The 23,351-nt window shown below is 34.7% G+C and overlaps 1 protein-coding gene across 2 annotated transcripts in view; it reads left to right on the forward strand.

Moving 5' to 3' along the window:
- LOC132950799 (protein outspread-like) overlaps positions 1-23,351 on the forward strand; it is an 87,980-nt gene that overhangs the window by 62,184 nt on the left and 2,445 nt on the right. Inside the window, exons 6-21 of one of the 2 annotated variants that reach the window (XM_061022370.1) lie at positions 15,652-15,813; positions 15,892-16,029; positions 16,097-16,266; positions 16,357-16,497; positions 16,578-16,739; positions 16,801-16,916; positions 17,002-17,320; positions 17,382-17,635; positions 17,717-18,031; positions 18,107-18,341; positions 18,407-20,134; positions 20,261-20,408; positions 20,505-20,628; positions 20,704-20,856; positions 21,061-21,172; positions 21,935-22,070. In XM_061022370.1, the coding sequence (XP_060878353.1) occupies positions 15,652-15,813; positions 15,892-16,029; positions 16,097-16,266; positions 16,357-16,497; positions 16,578-16,739; positions 16,801-16,916; positions 17,002-17,320; positions 17,382-17,635; positions 17,717-18,031; positions 18,107-18,341; positions 18,407-20,134; positions 20,261-20,408; positions 20,505-20,628; positions 20,704-20,856; positions 21,061-21,172; positions 21,935-22,070 (4,413 nt within the window). The remainder of the gene's footprint in view (positions 1-15,651; positions 15,814-15,891; positions 16,030-16,096; positions 16,267-16,356; positions 16,498-16,577; positions 16,740-16,800; positions 16,917-17,001; positions 17,321-17,381; positions 17,636-17,716; positions 18,032-18,106; positions 18,342-18,406; positions 20,135-20,260; positions 20,409-20,504; positions 20,629-20,703; positions 20,857-21,060; positions 21,173-21,934; positions 22,071-23,351) is intronic. The other variant, XM_061022371.1, reaches the window with a different exon arrangement.

Here is a 23,351-nt window from a genome sequence, read left to right on the forward strand (position 1 = left end):
TTGTATATTGTATATGTACTGTTTAGGGGACGGCCGACTGCAGTCCATAAATATAGGTACAATTAAATCCCTCGCGGACGAAAGGGATCCGTCGAAGTATAAAAAAAAAAAACAACTTCGTTTTATCCTGTCGAGTGATTTTTATGCTTGTGAACAGCGTTCTTATAATTTCTATAATAAATCATCGAGAAAAAACCCGCTGTGATGAGTAGGTACCTATACATGATAATATTACGCACCTATATATATATATAATTTGTATGTCTCTTAGAATAATATACCCGCGTAGCGTGCTAGGGTATCTGGCACTGTTCATTCTATATATCTTTATATAATATCCAGCAATATAGTTATATAGAATCCACTGCCGTTCGTCCGGTTTAAATCTGAAAAGTGTAAATATTTCACAGGAATATGTATGGAATTATATAGGTACATAATATACATAGCATGTGATGCATCAAGCGCATATTTCGATCTTGGCGTGTCGCCCATGAACGACCTGCGGATGGCTGCGACGCAGAAGTCGTACGTGAATCATATTAAAAATAAATGTCGATTTGGAAGCGTATCGTGACGGTTTTATTTTCTTATAATTATAATGGGCTTCAGTACGATACAAGAACACCAAAGCCTAAAGTCGTGTGCAGTAAGAGACATTCTATAATTATAGTACAGTGCGGAATTCGATCAGCACACATAGCTTCTCTGCTGCAGTCCACCGAAAAATGTCTCCTCCGACTTCTGACAATTTTTTTTTTTACTGTTAGTAAAGTTTATTTACTATAGTTTTTAATATTTGAAACTAGCGTTCTAGTATATATTGTACGCCTAAAAAACATATTATATTACTCGCTGGATTGCGATGAAATAATGACACGCTATATATATATAATATATAAAATAGGTACATTTAGCGCGTGTCGTTCGAACTTATTATAATTATACGTGTCGACGGTGACGGACTATAATAATATAGGGATAATAGTTTATGTATAATACTATAATGTATATATAATGCATGAAGTATGTAAAGCGCGTTCTAAATATTCCATCGTTGGAATTCACTTCGTGGTGTCGCGTTACGAATATAATATTATGTATTATATGTATATAATATAATATATATGTTATTAATGTGATACTCGTCCATGCACAGAACTCAAAGGTATTAATGTATAGGACGTCGACTGCTTCATTGTTTAAATGCCAGACGGGTGACGATAACAACAACAATTTTTAAACAAACATTATTTTAAAACGATCTTTCATTATCCATGCAATGACGCAATTTTTGAATAATTTCGTATAAACTTTTCTTCATTATAAATATAATATTTCTTAATCTGTAAGTTAAATTGTACATAATATACACAATTAATAATCAAAAGTAATGTGTTGAATATAGGTGGGTGGTTATTTGGTTTTGCGTGGAGAATCCATCTATTGATGAAACTTTAGTGTATGTGGGTGTATTTATTCAAATTGGAGGTCACGGCACTTTAGGTCACCTGGGGTTATTAGAATGGTTCGGAAATGAGAATTGAAAGGATAGCGACGGTTGATGATGTTGGAGTAGAGTGGTTTTTACCAATTCTTTGGTAGTTCCGTACGTTTTTTTGAACGTAAATGTGCTGCAGAGAATGGATTTTGGTCCAAAAATAAAATAATAAATAATCAAAAAAGCGATTAGATCATTATATAATATTATGTAGATTGTATAGGTTTATATATGGCGTGATGGTAGTCGTGTTATATATTACATGCATACATGATACACAGAAATACACACACAGGCATCCTTCCGGGTCAAACCTACGGCGTTCCTGCTATAAATCCACTCGGCGCAAAAAGAAAAATGTGTACCTATAACTAACCAGTGGTGCTTGCGCACGTATATCATCATTATATAAGTACACAGGACGGGCGTACGTATATACAGTTATAGTGTAAATATGTAATACTACTCATAATAATATATTGTTGGGCGCTAAAAGAGGTTCGCGGCGAAATTCAGCGTTTTTGTTTAGAGCGAGCATTATCGATAGGCCTCCGGTGCAGCGCAAAATCCATAAATTATGTTCGGTTTTTATAAAACGCATATACAATATATACACACATATATTGCTGCAGAATTTAGTTTCTTTTCTCTCTCTCTCTCTACACCACCTCTTACTCTCGTCTCTAGTTATTATAATATACGTCTTTACTTATACCTGTTACCTTAATGAACGTATATCGCTTATACGAGTTACGACATCATCACTGTCAGGTAGTGTCAGCTCACATATATATAATTGTATACACACTTGGATATAGTCCGCGGGTATTCGTATAAATAGTAGTATATACCTAATATATAATATATTTACAATAATAGTCAATAGGTATAACAAAATATAGTATACACAAACCATTTTTAAAACCGAACTCAAATTTAATTTAAATAAAATGATAGGTGCCTTTAATACCGAGTGATTTATAATATTGCAGGCTAACATATTTTCTAAGTACATAATACGATATATATATATATATAGCTATTCAGTGGATCAGTATGCTTTTACAGTTTTACAGGATACCCTTGTATTTTCACTCAGTGAAAATTTCAAATATCTGCATTTTTTAATTTTTGAGAAACAGCAAAATAAAAAAATCAATTTTTTCGAAAACTGGTTTTGCGTAAAAATTCACGTTTTTCCCCAATTTTTATTTTGTTTTTTCCTGGCGCATTTGAAAACTACTGAAATTTTTACTTTTGACCCCCCGAAGTACCAATTATATTCACGTTGTTACCTGAAAGCACCCCTGAAGTTGAAAATTGAAACACTTTTACTGTCCCAAAACGTGATGATATAGCATATAGACACATAAAAAAAACACACACATCACTGTCAAATCAATACATTCATCACTACGTTCAGAATCTTAAAAAGTATATAGACATATTCTGTAGAAATACCATAGTTGATTATGTTATTAAAAAAAAAATTAGAACAAGATTTAATATATTATACAATATACATAATATAGGTAATAGTAATTATATATAAATTGTTTTGACTATTGGGAAAAATGTCATGGGGGATCTATCCGCCACTGGTCGATACAAAAAAAACACATCCAATCGACGAATGTATTTTTAATTATTATAGGAGTGGCTATATATTATATTGGTACATACACTGCAGTGCATATTATTATCTAGATAACGCCATAGCGGTTTTCCGGTTAGGTCATCATTAGTTGACTTAAATTTTATACAAATAGCGCACCACGGACCGTGGAAAATATTTAAGTGTGTGCGGCTGAATCTAAGGTGACCAAAGATATTTTATTACCCGTGGTAGGAAAAAATACTGTCGTTTTGTGCATAGTAATCATTTTCAAAGTACGTTTCTCTTTTCATTGTCCGACGAGACGATAACGTTATTTCATTTTTTTTTACCAGTCGTGCGAATTTTTAGCGCTGAACACAATTTTATATAATATTATGTATATAGTCTTCAGCACGTCGTCGTGACCACACAACATCCAAATCAGTAATCACGTGTAGTCCCGAAGACAAATTTTGAATCGACATCGATCACACGGTTCAGGCAGCTGCTGTATAATAGGTTACAGATAGGTACCTCCTCATAATATTATTTCGTTTGATCGATACCGTTGCATGAAATAAAAATCGTTTTCGTCGAGAGAGGTGATTATATAAAAAGGCACAGCAAAATCTAGGCCAAACAATTATAGGAAAAACAAAATATGGACTCGTGCTTTTCAAAAGTTTCGTTCGGTCGAAATTGGATAGGAAAAACAATTAATAATTTCAGATCGACGTGGAAAAATATCGATGCACTCCGAAGATCGGTATATATAAATATCGAACAATAATATACGTGGAGTTTCTTCTTATAACCATTAACGTAGTCGGTTCTTTCGATTTGTCCGTCATCCGATATAACAATAAATTCAGAACGCATAAGACAAAAGGCCGTCAAGTATATTATATATATATTATATTAATATAGTAGGTATCATGATAATAGTTCATTAATGTTTGCATCACGTGAGTATATGAATACTCTCTTGTATACTGAATTGCAGTTGAACAACAATAGAATGAAAGAAAATTGACACGAATATAGGCCAAAACTATTATTTCGTCAGAAATGCGTGATGTTATTTGTAGATTGAGAAAAAATGTAATTTTAATAGAAACGTAATTTGTAGACTTTCGATAAACCTATATTATAGTTCGTATTATCATATTATACTCTACGTGAGTTTGTAACCAGGCGATTAAAAATACAAATTATACAACCATATTTACCTATATTATATTAGGTACCAAGGTGTTAATAATAAAGAGTAGGTGACGAAATGTAACAAACTATATGATTCATTATTACAATTTATTATTACAATAATGTATGTAAAGTGTAACATATTGTGATTTTTATTAGTCGTTAACGATTGTGTCATTATTATGCAATATTTTTTTAAAAATATTTTCGATTAATAAAATTTTAAATGGTATATTTTTGTAAAGCTAAATCTAGTTTACAATAAAAAAGTTGTCAAAATCAAAAAATACCGTTTTTTATAATTTTTTTTTTATATGTATATAAAGAAAACGACGATTTGACTGCGCAATAATAAAAACAGTGAAAGCAATAATCAATTTGGAACAAAAAAAAAGAATATTCGCGTTCCGTTCACCGCGTAATATATAAACATTAATTCTGTTAATGTTTTAAACGACCGCGTATTTTTTCTTTTCAATAAATAATAGTACAAGTTCTGCAGCGGTCGTATTCTATCAGCAAGAACTGAGCAGGTATTATAGTGTATAATTATATGATTGCACATAATAATATTACAGCTCTATACGCAAGTCGATCTCAAGATACATAATATTATGTGTACCTTAACGGAGAGATCTATATTTAAACGGCTACGCTAATTTTCCCAGTCAATTATTATTTTGTTAATATAGTTCGAAGTATTTAGGTGGAACAATATAGGCAATACATTTTTGTGAAAAAAAAATCAAATTTTCTATATAGGTGCACGGGGTCTTTCGTTTTCACTTTATGGGATGTAAATGGACTTCAGCCGTGTATTGAGACAGTTGTCTTGTAATATCTAGGTACCTAATATATGTATTATGTATACGTATAATACATGCAGGGTATTGTGTATAGTGTATACTTACCAATGTGTCGTTACACCGATTAATCGGTGATGTGTGCAAGACGTATTTCGGTCTATTTCTCGGAAAGAAAGAAAAATCATTTGAAAGAAACATTTACAACATAATATATATATTATATATATAACTAACTAAATAAGTATGTATTATTATTATTTATTGTATTGCTCGTTTCTCGGTCGGTTATTTTTGTCCATTTACGAAAAAAAACGCCTGTTACGCATGTTTCGCTGTCGGTCATACTTTTGTTACTTCAGCTAGACGTACCTTTATAACATTATATACGCGTACATATAGTAATATAATATATACCGCATGTATACCTATGGTTCGATGTCGGTAGCTAGGACGTGATATTATTATTGTATTAGGTACCTATATGTTTACCACGTTACCACAGGTACCTCTATTACCAATTATATATACATGCAGGTGCTAAGAGTTCTGGACAACACGGCCGACGTCCGAAAATGCTGTCCCGCGGCGGCATTGTCATTTCACGATGAGCGTATCATCATCGCCGCGCGCGTTTAACTGTACAGCGAAAATTACCGGTTCTCCGGTGGGCCTACGTCGTAATATTATTATAAATATTTTAATATTTCGGTGCGGTGTATGCATAATATACATATTGTAATACATGTTATTACACACGATGATGATCGATTCTTCAGCCGATCGCTATAATCGACTCTCTTGGAGTAACTGCTGGTCGAGCCGACGAGGAAGATGTATAATTATTATGAGTGCATACCACTCATACATGTATGCGAGTATGCGACGTAAGAAAGGTTTTTCGATTTTCTTCGATACCGTTCACTGAAGTATTCGGCCGGTCTTATATTCACGACAGCATTATAATTTATTATGTATATGGATCGCGTGCACGTTCGACAAAATATCCATCGCCTGGCGTCTTGCAGCAGTGCTAGCTCTAATGGTAGGTATTCATAAATATCATAATATGTTATAACTTATAATATTATGTTGTCTGCAATTTTATCCGACACCTATATTATAATATCTCGTCATAAGGTGTTTGTTTAACTGTTATATTTACAAATGATGTATTCGTGTGTCGTCATCCACGAGTAATGATAACCGCAAATTCTGATATCGTGTACAATTATGTAAATTTTGAATTTTGTTTATCACCACCACGGAATATACAACCGTACCTATTGTAAGTTGTAACTTATATGTATATTGTATATAATTTATACAATTAGAGGCAGGGAAAGAATTGCAGGTGGTTGCAGACACCATAATACCTTTACATACGTTATAGATATTATAAATACATAATATTATGCACCATCGCTAAAACATCATCGCGTGAAAAAGTTCTGAAAAATATTTAGTTCCTGAAAAAAAAAAAAACCATTAACTTTTAAACGACATTCTAATAGTTCTAGTTGTACGGGTTCTGGTATAACGATTGCGTTCATCTATTTATATTATAGCTATCTTATCCAAAAAAATGACCGGAAACGCTAGAATGAGAATGTTTTTTAAAAATGATATTACCGTCTGATTCTTCCAGCTGTCCTTTCAGTGAGCGTATGTGTATTTTGATATACCTACATACGTACGCATGTGCAGTGCGAGCGGCAGACGAGGATCGTTTTTCGATTTGTTCTATGTAGGTACTTTGTTCTACGTTTTTCCCACAATGTGTGAGTCTCGAAATAGCGGCCGAGGAGATAACTCGCATCACCACAGTCCACGGAACGCGCGCACACGTCATTCGGTCATCAGCAGCATATGTATCATTGTATTGACCCACAGGCGAAAAAATTTAATCGCAAAACGAAGATGAGTGCCATCCAACCAGGTGGAAACTATGTAAACGTTATCGTCGATCTTGTTCGTCGACATTGTAAAAATGTATAATATGTAACGCGTACTTTGTATGATGGTGGTTGAGGGCTGGCGCGCAACGTGATATCGATTGATCATATTTACATTGTTGTAATTATATCGTATGCAATCGAAATTAAAAGCTAAGCACATAGGACGAGTCGGTTCCGGTTTTCAGGAAATATATTATGTTACCACGTCGCTATTATCATTATTGCCCGCAAGTTCATTTCTATATATTATAGATACATAATATAATATATAAATTCATATTATGTACTTAGGTACCTACCATACAAACTCCGAGATTTATTATTATAACTGCTGCAATAGGTTTACTCGCGGTCGTCGTCGCGATTTTTTTTTTAACGACATAAAAAGTATAGTCTATATGGTACAATATAGTAGTCGTTGCAGTGGGTAATGGTCGTGCGCTTTCCACGTTTTGTCAAAACTTATATTTTAACGATAATACAAAAATGATTACTAGACAAATAATTGAAATAGACACGTTAAATACCTTATTTTTATACCTATCATTATATGCCTTGAGTAACAGGCATAATAATTATTCGATTCGATTCGATTCGGCTTTAAATAGCCGTTGTTTTGAAATCACTTTACTATATTTCACAAATATAATTATACACTGGACGCAACAATTTTAATCTTATATAATAGTGTAATACTACTATCGACGTGTTTACTCTGTGCGCCAATTTTTCATTTACCTATATAGGAGGTACCTAGGTACTATAATATTATATATGTATATTGTATATAGGTACATGTAGTTATACAAAATAATAACAGAATAGATCGAAAGCTCTAAGCTTAAGTGTAACAAACCTATAGTTGCTACGCGATCGTATGCGTTGTTATTTTACGGAACGATTCTCGCACGCGAACTGATTCGATAAACATTCTCGAACTCCGTTTATCGCCGCAGTTTCAGAGCCCTTTCACCGCTGCGGCGCCTCTTGGACAGCGGGTGAAAAAGAACTCAAACGCGGAAGCTGTATAATAAATAATACGTCTGCGGACAAGAAATCGTAACAATCTACTAAGCTACACGTAAATATTGTAAATTGTAATACTATACAAGGTGGGCTTGTAAGGTTGATTGTATTGCAAATTGCCATCACTATATATACAGTCATTTTCTCTGTACTTACTGATCATTTGCTTGGATTTTTATTTTTTTTTTCTGTATGTATTAACCCACGAAAGTTAAAAATACAGTAATTTGATAACCAATTACAATATTGACTATAAATACTAAAAATGAATGTAAAATACAATATTCAAAATCGATTAAGTAGTAATATTATAATAATAAAAGTGTAGGTAAGTACCTAATAAAAATTAATTAAATAAATAATATTTCAATGGTTCTTATACACATAGAGAGTTAAAACAAAAATCGAAATGGGGGACGGAGTGGCCGAGCGGACTAAGGCGTCGGCTGCGGGCGGCATTATTTTATTCTTCGGGCAAGTCACGGTGTTCGGAGAACAAGTGCCGCCATCCCCCCACCAGGGGCACGGCAGAAACCTACGGGTGCCCCATTAGAAATTCTGCCAAAACACTACACACACGTGTACCAACCTACCCAATTTAAAAACCTACAGTGCCCTCCCCTCACACCCAATGGCCTATGTTGCTGCGGGTTACCCAATAAAAAAAAAAAAATCGAAATTAGAAATTTTATATTTTGATTGCATATTGTCCGCAACAATTTAATTGGTTGGTTGGGTACCTAATTTATAATTTCTACTTTCTATCATATTATTTATCAATTTATAAATGAAAGAAGCATTTGCGGCCTCACGACTTTTTACTAAAGGCGACGAACCACATCTTACCTCTATTATATTCAATAGATAATCTGCCATTCCTAATTAATAAAATTTGAAAATATTGTTAATATTATTCCAAAGAAGAGTTGTTTCCTAAGAATCTCCAACTCGAGTTAATGACTATATATAGTCTATAGATTAGATGACCGAACATCCGGATAGATTGCATTTTCTTATGGTATAAAACGTAAAGAAACTTAAAAAATTATATCGTTAGAAAATATAGTAAAAATATGATAATAAATTTATCGAAAAATCACTGCGGCGCGTCTGCGCATATAATATAATAACTAATAAGTAATAAGTATAATATTGTAATAACCACCCCGTGTTTGGATTATTAGGTATATAATATATATATATGATTATGCTCATATAAACTGATTATTATAGAAGGACAAATATAGAACTTGCATATTATAATATTATAACAGTATAATAACGTGGCCGCGATTAAATATGTTATAGGCCCGGTATACTTGTACGACTTACCTATATAACGGCTACAACACGTGTGTATAGTCCGGGGTGCGTTTTTCCCGCGATCGTCGCTTCGTTTCGCCGCAGCATACTATCGTCCAAAACGGGACCGTGCGAGAGAGAAAGTATAGGTATATATAATATATAATATATGTACCTATACCTATCTATACAACACACGCCTAGACATAACCCGATGGAGATAAGGACCACTGCAGAGTCTGACCCGTTGACACACACACTCTCGCGCAGCGCGATGATAATGCTTCTCTATATCGGACACGTAGATTTACGCGCCGCCCCTTCATAGACCGGCCGTGCGCTTGCATCCGCTGTCGGCGTATCTGCACACATGCATGTGTGTATATTATATATATTATAGGCCACGGGTACCTATATATCGCCCGAGTCGTATTATTATTATTATTATTATTATACATGTGCTTAGAAAGTTGTTTTACAAATATTGTTTTCTTATATGTTCCGCCGCCACTATAATATCCCCTTCCGATCGTCGTCGTCGTCTTCTCCGTCTACCATATATGCTTCTTCTTCTTCTTCTTCCTGCCGCAACAGCCCAATAGTTAGACGCGCGCGGCATGGTTGCACGCCAGAGAAAGTGAATAATATTTGTAAACACAAGCACACACACACACATCACATACACGTGTTGCTATAAGTATATTATGCCAATATTATATATATTATATTATACTCGCGCGCTTATATAGGTACGGCGAACGACGCGATGAGCTTCTAATCGCGGCGGCCTATTCTATCGCGTAGGTTATGCTAACGGTAAAATCAAAACTATCCGTCGCCGTTGCGTATACACATCATATTATAGAGTTTCGTATCGTTTTCCTTATTGATTTTTTTATTTTTTTTATTATCGCGGCATTCATAATATTATGCACGTACCTACGCGAGAACGAAGCCTTCGAATCCCGGTTTGATGTATTTAATGTATAGATATAGAACATAGATAGTCAGATAGATAAGATACATAAAATCATTTTATTTAGCTGTCGAGATTTTTGTTGGCACGAGAGACACGATGAGTGCACCTCGCGCACCGTGAAATATGCGCTGGCAGACCGTCATCGTCAAATTATTATTATTATTATTATTGTGACTCGAAGCATATCTTCGCGGCAAGCGTTTAAGTCTCTTTTGACAATAATATAATATATAATATTATATACTGCACACGTCCACTATATAATACTGTTCGTCACTGTGGTGTGTATATGCGTGTATTGTTATCGGAAACGTCCGGTTTCAATATATTATTATTATACAGTTCAGTGTTCACACGTCCAAAAAATACGCACGTATCATGTGCCGCGTGTTGCAGTGCGTATATAGTAGACACGGTTGAAGAATTATTAACAGTTTGGTTTTTCTCGTTTGTTAAAATACACGGGACATAGGTCTTATGAAAGACTATACTATACTTATATATTTTATTATTATATTATGAATGTCTCGTTAAGGTCTATAGTCTATCTCTATAGTCTCTAGCAGTCGTAAAAATTAATTTTGTCATCATTTTGAAACGCTGCTTGAAAACAACAATTAGGTGTGTCCCATTATTATGCTATATAATAATATAGACATGGTGAGCGCTCTACGTTCGATCCGCAGACTCCACACGACGAGAAGGTACGATACGAGTATAATTGTTGGCAGCTATTTGAGATGTTGCGCGGGAAACAAAAACGAACGTATAGTATTATGTCAGGATATAAACCTACTAAATAATATTCTAGTACATATATATATCATATAATATGTATATTGTATATAGATACAATGAGTGTCCGGGAAAAAATTAAAAATATTATTCCGACGTTATATACCTATATGTTTTGTGGATATCGATACGCGTGACGTGACGACTGGTATTATAATCATAGTATAAATATATAATAGCCAATAGGCATAATAACGCCGTACCTAAATGTATTATATTTACGACTGGAAACGATTGCGATGTGTCGCTCTAAAATCCGTTATAGGTATACGCGTATATCGTTTTCATCGTCGGATTTTTATCCGATGAAACCGCGGTTTGTAAACCACCGATTGCAATTCATCCTCCGTATTGTACATATATAATATATACTTATATATTCTACATTATATTGTGTCAGTTGAGTATTTTGATATGATGTACCTGTTAATGATTATAATACACATTAATACATATAATATATTCGTGTGTACATATTATTATTATATTCGATTTGGTTTTTATTTCCGTCTATTATAAATGGAGGTCGTTTCCTGTGGTCGACACAGTTATTGATATGCGCGCAATGCGCGTATAATCACTGCTACAATCAGCTACAAAATAGGTCCGTTCGGTCGTAAAAGATAATTTATTTTTGGACACATGACAGCGGCAACGAACAATATTTTATTCGAAGCGCGTAATACGGTACATTTAACGTGAAATAAACCATGCATATATATACAATCACGTATACGGGGGCCCCCGTTCGCGAAATACGCATCCGTATGTATAGATGCATTATTATATTATACAGAGTGAGAGAAAAAAACAGTTGTTCTTCGCCCGACCTACGCCGCCGCACGCGCCGTCTCTACTACAGGATGACTGTGGCCGCGTACCTAAATAACATATAATATTATTATATACCTAACGATAGTATTAAACACGTACGACGCGATTGCCAAACGGAAAATCGGAATGCGATCTGATTAAAAAAATAAAACAAAAATTACGTATAAAAAAGTAGGTAAGAAAAAAAACACGTTTCGCCCAGTGGCTACTCTAAACCGCTGACTATAATATTATTATATACCTATACGACGACGACGACGACGACGAGTGTGATTACGAAAGATGAAAACCAACGGTTTATTATTATTATTATTTTCGTGTCCCGTAATAAACTGTGCACGCGTTAAGTATGTATAAAAATAAAAATTACGAAAAAATCACATAATATCGCAGATAAAGAAGCATGGCCCGAGGCTGGAGGCAGCTCTATTTGTCTTTTATTACAGGTTGTTGCATATTGTATACGCATGCACGTAGACATAAGTACTTTATATATTATGTATATGTTGTATGTTCTCTTCTTTGATTGAACGAGCAGATAATGAGGATTATATTCCTATACGATACCTAGGTATGTGTTTCGTATACAACGGCGCAGACTCGGTGTCTTGCTCAATTTTGCTTGCGGTACAAAATATCGCTAATAAAAATATATTACTAATTATGTAATTTTAATATTGTAATTGTCGAACTATCATAGTTTTTACTAGTAGTTCTAAAAAAAATATATTACTATAATAGATATACCTTGTATAATGTATATAAAAGAGTTTCCAAAAATTTTTTTTTCTGCCGAAATGTTGATAATTTAGAAAAATTATTGCGGATGCCCACGACCAAAAAATTAAAACATAATAAAAGCATAGGGATAAGTACAGTGGCGTATATAGGGGGTGGGCCTAGTGGGCTGCAGCCCCCTCCCCGAAATTACAGTCTTTTTAAATAGAACAACAATATTTTTTATTAGGTACTATTCTAAGTTATAATATTTCATAGCCTGTTGGAAAATAACGAATACGAATAAATTTATAGAAACTGTTAAATATATAAGTATAGTAGACAGTAGCCTCTAAGTAATAGATCACTTGCTGTTTCTATCTACTATAGCCCACCACAAAAATTATTTATATTTACGCCACTGGATGAGTATATAAATAGTTTTATTATTATAACTAAATTTATATGACTATATACATACAAATTAAATTATTAAAATTATACAGTTGATATAATTTTCCAACAGTCCCAAACAAAGGACCTCAGATTATGAAATGCCAGTCTTCTATATAGGTAACAGTTTAAAAACTTCTTGTTTTGAATTGTTTCCATTGCTGCTTCGATTTGTTTTATGGATGTGTTCTGTGGCGCTACATGAGCTTTCGTGCAGCCCTGGCACAACGTAAAACACAGTTTTGGATTTAAGGAGGCCAGAGGAGCCAGCCCCCCCCCCCCCCTTGGCCTAGCATCTAGGTAATAAATTTGGCTGTTTTAAAATATTTGTGTCGTAAAACCTAGAAAAAGATAATGCCCCTCCCCCCAAAAAAAACAATATTCTAGATCCGCCACTGGTAAAACATATTTGTAATATGATAATGGCGATTTGAAAAGCCATGGTAGTCCGCTCTCGCGGGGAGGTGCCGTCCACGCTGTTGAAGTGGTCGAGGATGATAAAATTAATATTAATCATCGTATATAAATATATAATATTATTATGTATGTAGGTACATGATATCGCGTTACGATGTATAATAATAACGACAGGCGAACGATATTCGATCGGACGTCCATACTTAAACGAATAATAATAATAATCAGTCCGACGCGAAAACTACCGTGTAGATAATAATGTTCGCCGCAGGTGTCATATATAGTGGCTAAAATAGTAATAATAAAATCGTCTTGCGCGCACATAGGCGTAACAATAAATAACGACAGGTACGTATAGAAAGTTAGCGGCGGACATCGAAGAATAATATAATATATATCAACCCCGCAAATTCACACGCGCACTGCACATCCGAAAACAATTATAATATAATTTACGTGCTTGACCGGTTTCCTATTAAATATTATTATATTATTACTATTATGCGCATAGGATACGAGCCCCAGACCTCAAAGCTCAATACTAAGACCCTGGCAGTGGAAGCACATGATATTATATTATAATATTTTATACCTACACGACGAAATGCACGCACGAGCGCTAAAAAACGTCCTCGTCGTAATAATAATAATAATTAATAATATTATTGTTTCGTGGCTGTAATTCCGTCGTACATAATAATAATATATTATAATAATATTATCTACCGGGGCAAGTAAATCGTGCTCGCTTAGGTCCGAAGTACGTACGAGGCGGTTGGTTTTTTGTCTTTTATTTTTATTACCCTAGGATAATCGTTGTTGCCGTGTTCCCCGGCGCGTGGTTTATTGTCAAACTTTCCATTGTGTCTTGAAACCAGTTTTTCTCGTCTATGTTCACTATTATATAGTATTATCACATACAGCATTATTTCGGAACGTCGTCGTTTGTCGTAAAAACCATAAGAATTTCACAACGTGCGTATAATGTGTTGTACACCTACCCATAATATAATGCTCGGCACGCTCAACGATTGCGAGTTCTGTGTAAAAACTTTGCGCCTAAGGTGCGCGCGTACCAAATCGTTAAGTGTTCAACACGTCGGGTACGGGTTACCCATTTTCAAAAACGCAATAGGTGTACCGAATTCCTATCGTAAAGTGCGCGCGCGACCGTGTGCGTGTGTATAGATTATAATACTGTAAAGGTGGTATTATGTGTTTTGAACCTTTAGGTCATATAATATTATTATGTTAGGTATAGGTATAATATACATTATGTATAAATATGTATACAAGTTTATACTGTCGATGCTGTGTGTTTATATATTATAATATGTATACATATAAATATAATATTATATAGGTATTATAATATATTTAAATATGAATACGAATTTATTCATAATATACGGGCCGGCGGTCGCTCTGTATACAGTTCTTAGCATACAAATAGCGTTCGGACCAGCTTCGGTGCGTATTATTATAATATGGTAATTTTAATACGCATTATACTATATAGGTATAGGTGGAACCTATATACCTTTAATGCTTACGCGCGTTATTATACTCTGCCGTCGATTGTATTAGTCAACAGTTATTGTCGATTACTTAAAAGTTAATGTAAAGGAAAAAGGAACGTTCTTCAACAGACGGAGTACCTACATAAAAGTACAAAACGAATTAATAAACTGCTAGCCGATCCGTTAAACGTTCGTATATTATATACCTTAGAGATAAAAATTATTACACATAAACACGATAAAATGTTTGCGATCCTGTTATCACAGTAGTGGGAATAATAAAATAAAATACATTTATAAATTTTCCTACGCAAACAGTTATAGTGTTATATGCAAGCACTATAAAGTATAATTTATGTCTAAGCATATTATGTCTATGTGCCGTGGAATCTTCGATTATAATAATATTAAAATGTTAAATATTGTAGTTGTTTACAAAATCGATCATTTATCTGTAATTATTCGTATTCCTTTCTTGGAGGCGTTTATATTATTATCTAATAATCCTTCATTTATTACATATTGATTTTTCTTCTTTTTTATTAGCCACTACCATTTCTACGAGTACAAATTTGGCTAGTCATCAGCAGCAAACGACGGGATGGGCGGCTATGGCACCAAGTGTACCCGATCGAGACCAAAGACCACGTTCGTCAACAGCTCCTGTTATCGTGGCTACAGTCCCTACAAACAAAACAGACCGAAAAAGTAAAAAATAATTTTACAATAACTAATGTACAAATATATTATATATTATACTAATAGGTACTACATTGTTTTTTACAGTTTATTCGAATTCACCACCTACTCGGGAAAAAGTTCGCACAGATGATAATTTACGACATAGGTCCACTGAACAACATCGGTCAAATTCCAGTTTGTCTCAGACATCTTCTTCCGGGTGGGATCAGACTGATTCAACAGGCAAGTGAAATCGAAAATTGGGTTATTAAAAAAGAAAAAAATATGTTTAATTTGATTGTTATTTCAGATTGCGTTACCAGAAGATTGCTGATCGAGGAGTATGAAAGTGAATGTAAGCTAAAAGAAATCGCTGATTCGATCACTAGGTTACATCCTCGAAATATAAGTAATGGAATATTATCCAAGCCTAGAAACATGGAGCCCACGAGGGATTCAGATGTTACCAATCAAAAACAGGTATATTTTGCAACGCAACTGTTCGATCATATTTTATGCTTTTATAAAATATAAATGAAAATATATGTAAAAACCAAATGTTGTTAACAGGTGCGCGGAGATCCCGACGGCTGTGGATTGGATTTGTCTTTACGGTACTCGCCTAGTTCAGAACTTAGAGTTGATTTACCGACTGAGGACTTATTGAATATAAAGAAAGGCTGGCTTATGAAACAAGGAAGCACATCAGATGTAAGTTTTGAATATTATTCATTTTTAAGAAAAATAATTCATTTGGATAGGTAGGTAATAATTTATATGTATGTGCTTAGGAATGGAACAAACATTGGTTCGTATTGAGAGGTTCTGCGTTATTATTTTACCGCGACCCGACGGCTGAAGATCAAGGCATCTTAGATGGTGTAGTCGATTTAAGTTGCGTAACTACTGTTAGTGAAGTGCAAGTCAATAGGAATTATGGGTTTCAAACAATCGTAAGTATTCTTATTAGCACTAATATCATGTTTAAGTGACTAATAGACAATCTGTTTGCAGTCTTGGGATGATAAAAAAGTTATATTATCAGCAATAACGTCTGGAATACGAACCAATTGGGTATCAGCCATACGAAGATCTGCTGGGCTTACTGAAGAAAATATGACCAAACCTTCGTAAATATATTTAATTTTTCATTCGTCTTATAATGTATAATAATATGTATGTTATACGTTATATAATTATGTTTTCGTATTTTAGTTTGGACGGTACATTGTCTTCTTCGAGGTCGATTGTTTTTTCTTCTGATGACGAATATAGAACAGCGTCTGAATGTGGAAGACGTGAAAGTAGTGATTGGGGTGATACTTTACCACCGTCGCCTCCTTTGAATCGAACTCCAATATCAAAAGTTAAAGAACGAGCTAGAGGTGGTCCTAGGAGTAGAATATTTACCGGAGGATCTCTAGCAGCCAAACGTTCAAAATCTTCTCCTCCCGTATCTCCAAGAAGTATATCTGAAAGTTCAAAGTCTGACGAACTTTTGTTATCGTCGTGTGCAGAATCTGATGATACTAAGGTAAATCAGAATTAATTTAAAACAATGTACTTATAATAACTATTTTTGTTCATATTTTTAGAGCGATCGAAGTTCATTAGTGGGCCGAGTAGGGAAACAAACAGATGACCTAGTTGATGTGAAAAAACAACTAACTAGTGTATTGTGTCAGTTGAGTAATGCTGAGCAAGAGTTGATAAGACTGCGACAACGTAGACATGATGTGTTAGCGTTACAAAAACAAATAGAAACGATGGGAACGTCGTTAAAAATGGCCGAGGACATGATAAAACAGAAATCGGACCAATTGTTGGAATTCGATTCAATGAAAAAAATGTAAATCTTCATTTGTTAAATATAATATACAATATTTTGACAACTAAAGTCTATAATATTAACAGCATTGTATATTAATAGTTACAGAGATGAAAAGAAAAACTGGGAAACGACTTTGTGTTCAGTGCAAAATGAGTCGGAAAAACACCTCGAGGAATTGGAAAGAACTAGAGAACAAGTTTCTAGACTTCGAGGCACTCTAGCAGATGTATCCGATCGATTAGCTAGAGGCATCGAAGAAAACGAATCTCTTTACAGGAGGGTTCGTGAACTAGAAGGTCGGTCAGTGCCAATAAATGCATCTATCCGGGATAGCCGAGCTAGGAGTTTAGATTCACTTAGTGATTTAACTAATATTGATTTAGACTTGGATACCGAAAACATGGATAAAGAAAGGTTAGTATGTCTATTAAAATAAATATGTAATATTTTTTACTCGTATTATATGGAGAACTGTATTTTTTTTATTAGGATTATTGAAGAATATGAAGATCTACGCTGTAGATTTGAAAAAGCTGTTCAAGAAATAAGAGCAATGAAACGCGAACTTAGAGAATCAAACATTCAAACTGATTGTTTGGAATTAGAGTTGATTAATGCCAGACAAGATTTACAAATTAGGCAGCAAACGTACGAGGCTCAAGCTTCTATGATGGCAGCTAGAATTCAAGATTTAACTACAAAACTTACTGCAGCTGATAAACAGGTAAATACAAATTATAAATAAATAATAAGTGATCAACTTAAATTATTCCTGTCTTGGTTTTTCAGATTCGTTTGTTAAAACAAAAACTTACCAAGTCGGAGGGGCGTGAAAAACGTCGTTCTTTGTCGCTCAAAGGACGTGAATCGTTTACTATATGCAAAGAGTTAGAAGAGAAACTAGTGGATTTGGAAAAGAAAATCGGTAAACTCGACGTAACTAATGGTAATACAATAGAAAAGTCCGATTCTAAAGATACGGGATGTCGAGCCAGCACAGTTGCATCTAGGCTGCGCCGGAAGTCATTAGATAGCGCAACGAGTAGTGAACCTATGAAAGTGCTTATTAGAATGACTTCTTTAGAAAATAGAGTCACCGACATGCAAAAGGCTAATTCGGATACCATGAATATTATCGTAGAAGATGGTATCGATACCAAAGAAGCTGAAATCTGCAAAATCGAATGCGCTTGGCGTGCGAAAATGAGCGAGATTGCATCCAAAAGAAGAAAACTTCAAAATGAAGGCCGTTTGGACGATGAAGCGAAAACAACATTATTAGCTGAAAAAGTTGCGACTGAATCGGTTTTTTTAAACAAATTAAGACAGTTAATTAAAAATGATATTGCAGTAGAGGCAACAAACCGAATTAAAAACCGACTGGACTCTAATATCGAATTATTCGCGGAAGTAGATAAAATAGTTGGAATAAAAAATAACACCGAAAAAAGAGTGAAAGAATTTATGGACAACAGGATGAGTGTTATACAAAAATACAAATGGGATGCTGATGAAGTGAAAACCATCGCTTATGGCTGTTTGGAGAACATTGTTACGGACACTGAGATGCACATGGCATTAGACTACTATTTTAAAACTCAAGATTTATCTGACAAGGGAAGCGTCATGCTGATCCAATGTGTAATGAATAGAGGGAAATTGGAAACGTGGTTGAATGAGGTTCGGAATTCAATCGAAACAAAAATTGACGAAGTTTTGCAGAATTTACCGACTAAGGGGAAACGTACTGAAGAAAAAAGTTGTTTAGAGGAGTATTTCGAAGTGGCAGTGCTGCATTGTATGCTAGAGTCCGGTTTGAATCTGGTGGAAAAGACTCCAAAATGTAAGACTGACATGGACGAAGACGAGGCTCTATCCGAGTGCCAATACCTAGCGGCCAAAATGTGCCAGTGTTTGCCTCCAGTAGACGATAAGCAAATGTTGCACGACAGTCTAGGAGGAGTTGAAACCGAAGTGATGGCTTTACGGTCATGCATGGAAGAGATAATCGATAAGCGGCAGTTGAATGGACCTGTGTCTGACCCACAGCCTTTACGCAATGAAAACAAGACCACGTCTTGGATAGAAGATGTGTGTAACAAATGTCACGACTTGCGCATGCAAATAGCCTCACTACAAATGTATCTAGCACAGTGTCAGGAATGTCAGAGATGTGTTTATCTACAGGAAAAAATCAAGGGATACGAACAGGAACGCGATGTCGAACTGGAAGCCGTTAATAAGCAGCACCAAATGGATGTGGCTGAACTAAAGAGTCGTTTGGAGGAGGAGAAACGAAAATTATCGGCCGTAAGCGACCAAGAACAAAATGTACTCAAGGACCGAGTAAGAAAATTAGAAAAACGCTTAAGCGCACTAGACTCTGAATACAGCCAACAGATGGACAATTTAAGATTATCCTATCAAATTTCATTAGCTTCAAATGATTCGTCCAACAGTATTATGACAGAAGAATCAACCAAGCTGAGGTATCAAACGGAAATCGAACATTTAAGGGTAAGAAATAAAATATAATAACAAAAAAATTGAGAAAATTAAATATTCTTATTTATTAACGACACGTATAATTTTAAATTGTAACTTAAAATCCATTTTTTTAACTCGCTCATAACCGTGTCTTAGGCATTATGTGAAAAAGGTCTTTTGGCAATGGAGAACTCGCATAGACGTATAATCGTCGAACTGGAGGAAAAACACCGCCAGGAGACCGAATCGTTAAAACTGGAAAAAGAACAGGCGCTTGCCGAAGAAACACACGCGACTTTGGCCGGTGAGTAGCGTTTATTATACATATTTTACAGCGGACAAACAACGGTGATGGTTATTAGTAAATCTACAATCATATATTGCAATTATTTGGTTGTAGCGTTGGACGCGATGAGAAAAGCGCACGAGGCTGAAGTGCAAAAAGAAGTGACTAAGTTCAAGACTGAATTTTTGAAAAAGATCCAATCCAATCACGACATTGGTGCTCTGCATAAAGAACATGAGTGCGTCATCGAAGAACACAAACACTTGCCGTGGGGAAAATTGTGGTACTAATGATTGTGCGTTTTGAATTTCAGAGCCGAAATGGAAGAGATCAAAAAAGAAATTCTCTCGTTGTCCGAAAAGTATTCAATCAAGTGCGTCGAGTCGGCAAATCTGGAAGAAGAACTGAAATCGGCAAACTCGCAACTGGCACAAGCCCAGCAGCAGATCATACAATTGGATTCCAGGTATGTTGCTCCCGTCAAATCCTTTAGAACGTACCGGCTAAGTTTTACTTGATTCGAAAACGAGTCTTTATACTATATACTTCCCTCACCTGTCCGCACCCGCCGTTACCTTTAGATACATTTTTTCACTAACCTCCTTGCCCAAACGTATCATAAAATTATGGTCTAATGTTGTATTTTTCGCGTTTAACTTTCGTCATTTAGGAACAAGCAACTCCGTGCACATTTGGTGTCCGAGACCAACGATAACAATATATCTTCAGATTTCGAAATCACGACAGACGCTGAACTAGGCCGATTGAAGCAAGACATACTGGTAAGTGGGCATTAAGCATGATCATATTGTTTATAAAATAGTGCGCTATTGCATGACACCTGTTATTCGCTGATTTTACACCGTAAACAAAAATTTTGTATAATAGTATAAATAGTAGTGGTAGTAGTAGTAGAGTAAGGTAATGGTAGTTGAAGTATTTTAATAGAGGTGAAATGTTTTCATACTTAACGAAACATACCGAACATTGAAAATTGAATGTAAATCACTTGAAATACGCGTATTTACAGTTCGTTGTAAGTGCGTACCATTTATCACATGTAGGTACGTACAATATTTTTTTCCAACATATTCGAATAAAAATTAAGAAATAAAATTAAACATTTCAATGTTTTTTAATACGTATAATCGTGCCATATTTAAACCTTTTTAAGAAAATACAAGTTCGGACTTCGGTAGCATAATAAATTAATAAATGGCATTTTTGTGCAACACTGTATCAAACATAATATTAGGTACGCTGTCGTTGATTCGTTTTTATCTATGTCGCATTTCGATGTTATTTTTAAAACATTTTAAAACTGATTTAACAACGGTTTAATACCTACATCCTGCGAGTCCTATCGCAAAACCATATTATAACCGCGTCTTTTACTTAAATATTTATATTTATTTTAATTGTAGTTTAATAATAATATAACAATTGTATATTGTACAAACCTAATAATAATAAATAATCCCTGTTTGTATAATCAATATTTTTTTTTATATATACCTTTTATTGCTTGACCGCACAAACAACAGCATGGTGAATCGCTTGACAGCATTTTGAACAGTTTTGAACAGTTCGACGCGACGGTGACGCGGGTCGACCGGCCCGTCGTAGTGGCGCTGGTAAATAAGTTGCGGACCGTCGCGGCCTGCAGGAACCGCACTCGAGGTATACACTATATACAGCACACGCACAACCAAAGTATACCAAAGTAACCGTACTTATACATTGGCGGCGGGCGGCTGTTTTCGAGGAGTGGTGGAGGGGGGGGGGGGGGGGTGATGGTGGACGGGTTTCCCAGGGACGTTCCCTTGGATATGGCCCGAAAACTGTTTAAGACTGCTGATGACACAATAGAACCGGGACCGCTTTCAACACTTCTCTACTCTGGTTTCGGTGTATTGTTTTCTTGTAGATCTCTGGTAATCGTATACTGTTGGTTTTGGTCCGGTTTCGGTTCTTTCGGCGATTATTAAACGAAAATCCCACAGATCGGTTCCGGTCTGCGGCTTTAGACGTTATATATTATATAATATGTAATATCATTGTTTATAAATACTACTAATACTAGTATTTATAATCAATGGTAATATGTTATATTACCTAGGTATAATAATACCTACAACATTATATAGCTAGGTACACAATTCGGAGACGTTCATCTATTATTCCGTGTGTATATATTTTATCAAAATATATACTATTATGTATCATAATTTATGAATTACTAAACACGTGTGTGTGTGTGTGTGTGTGTGTGTATTTATATGCATACGATTTTGGAGTGATTAATTACTATTACCAAGCGGTAAATATAATATTTAAGTAACTATAATAAAATATGACAGATTTCGGAATCGATCCAGCACGCCCGTCCCCCAATCGGAACAAAGTCGGTCAACAACTACATGTTAAAATTATTTTATTGTACCTGCTTAATTACATCAGAGTCTGGATTTTTTTGTTTTACCTATATTTTTTTACCTATTTTTCACCTTATTGACGGGAGTGAGAGTGATAGATAAATTTAACAACGTAGAATAAAGACACGTTAATAAAATCGTTGAAGGTTAGGTATCATCCTACTAAAATCATATACAGTTCTATTTCGTATTTAGGTAGGTACCTACTATCTGACTTCTGCAGAGTACTATTTATTTTTGTTTCCATTGCGTATGCATTAACCAAAAATCAAGTATACTTATGTGCGTTGCGTCAGATTGTATAATATCCATTTTTACTACTTTACTTATTCCAAAATGAATTAAAATGATTTTTTTCAACGTACAAAAAAACACAAATTTTTGATCAAATGTATACTTTCTTATTGCGGTATATTGAGTACATATTAAAGAAGATTATCTTATAAGTGAAAAACAACTGGTTTACAAGAAATAAGAAACGAGGATGTGCTCTGTCCCATTATAGACTATAGGATCATATTATACT

Source organism: Metopolophium dirhodum, chromosome 8 (assembly GCF_019925205.1).
Source record: "Metopolophium dirhodum isolate CAU chromosome 8, ASM1992520v1, whole genome shotgun sequence".
Classification (NCBI taxonomy): domain Eukaryota; kingdom Metazoa; phylum Arthropoda; class Insecta; order Hemiptera; family Aphididae; genus Metopolophium; species Metopolophium dirhodum.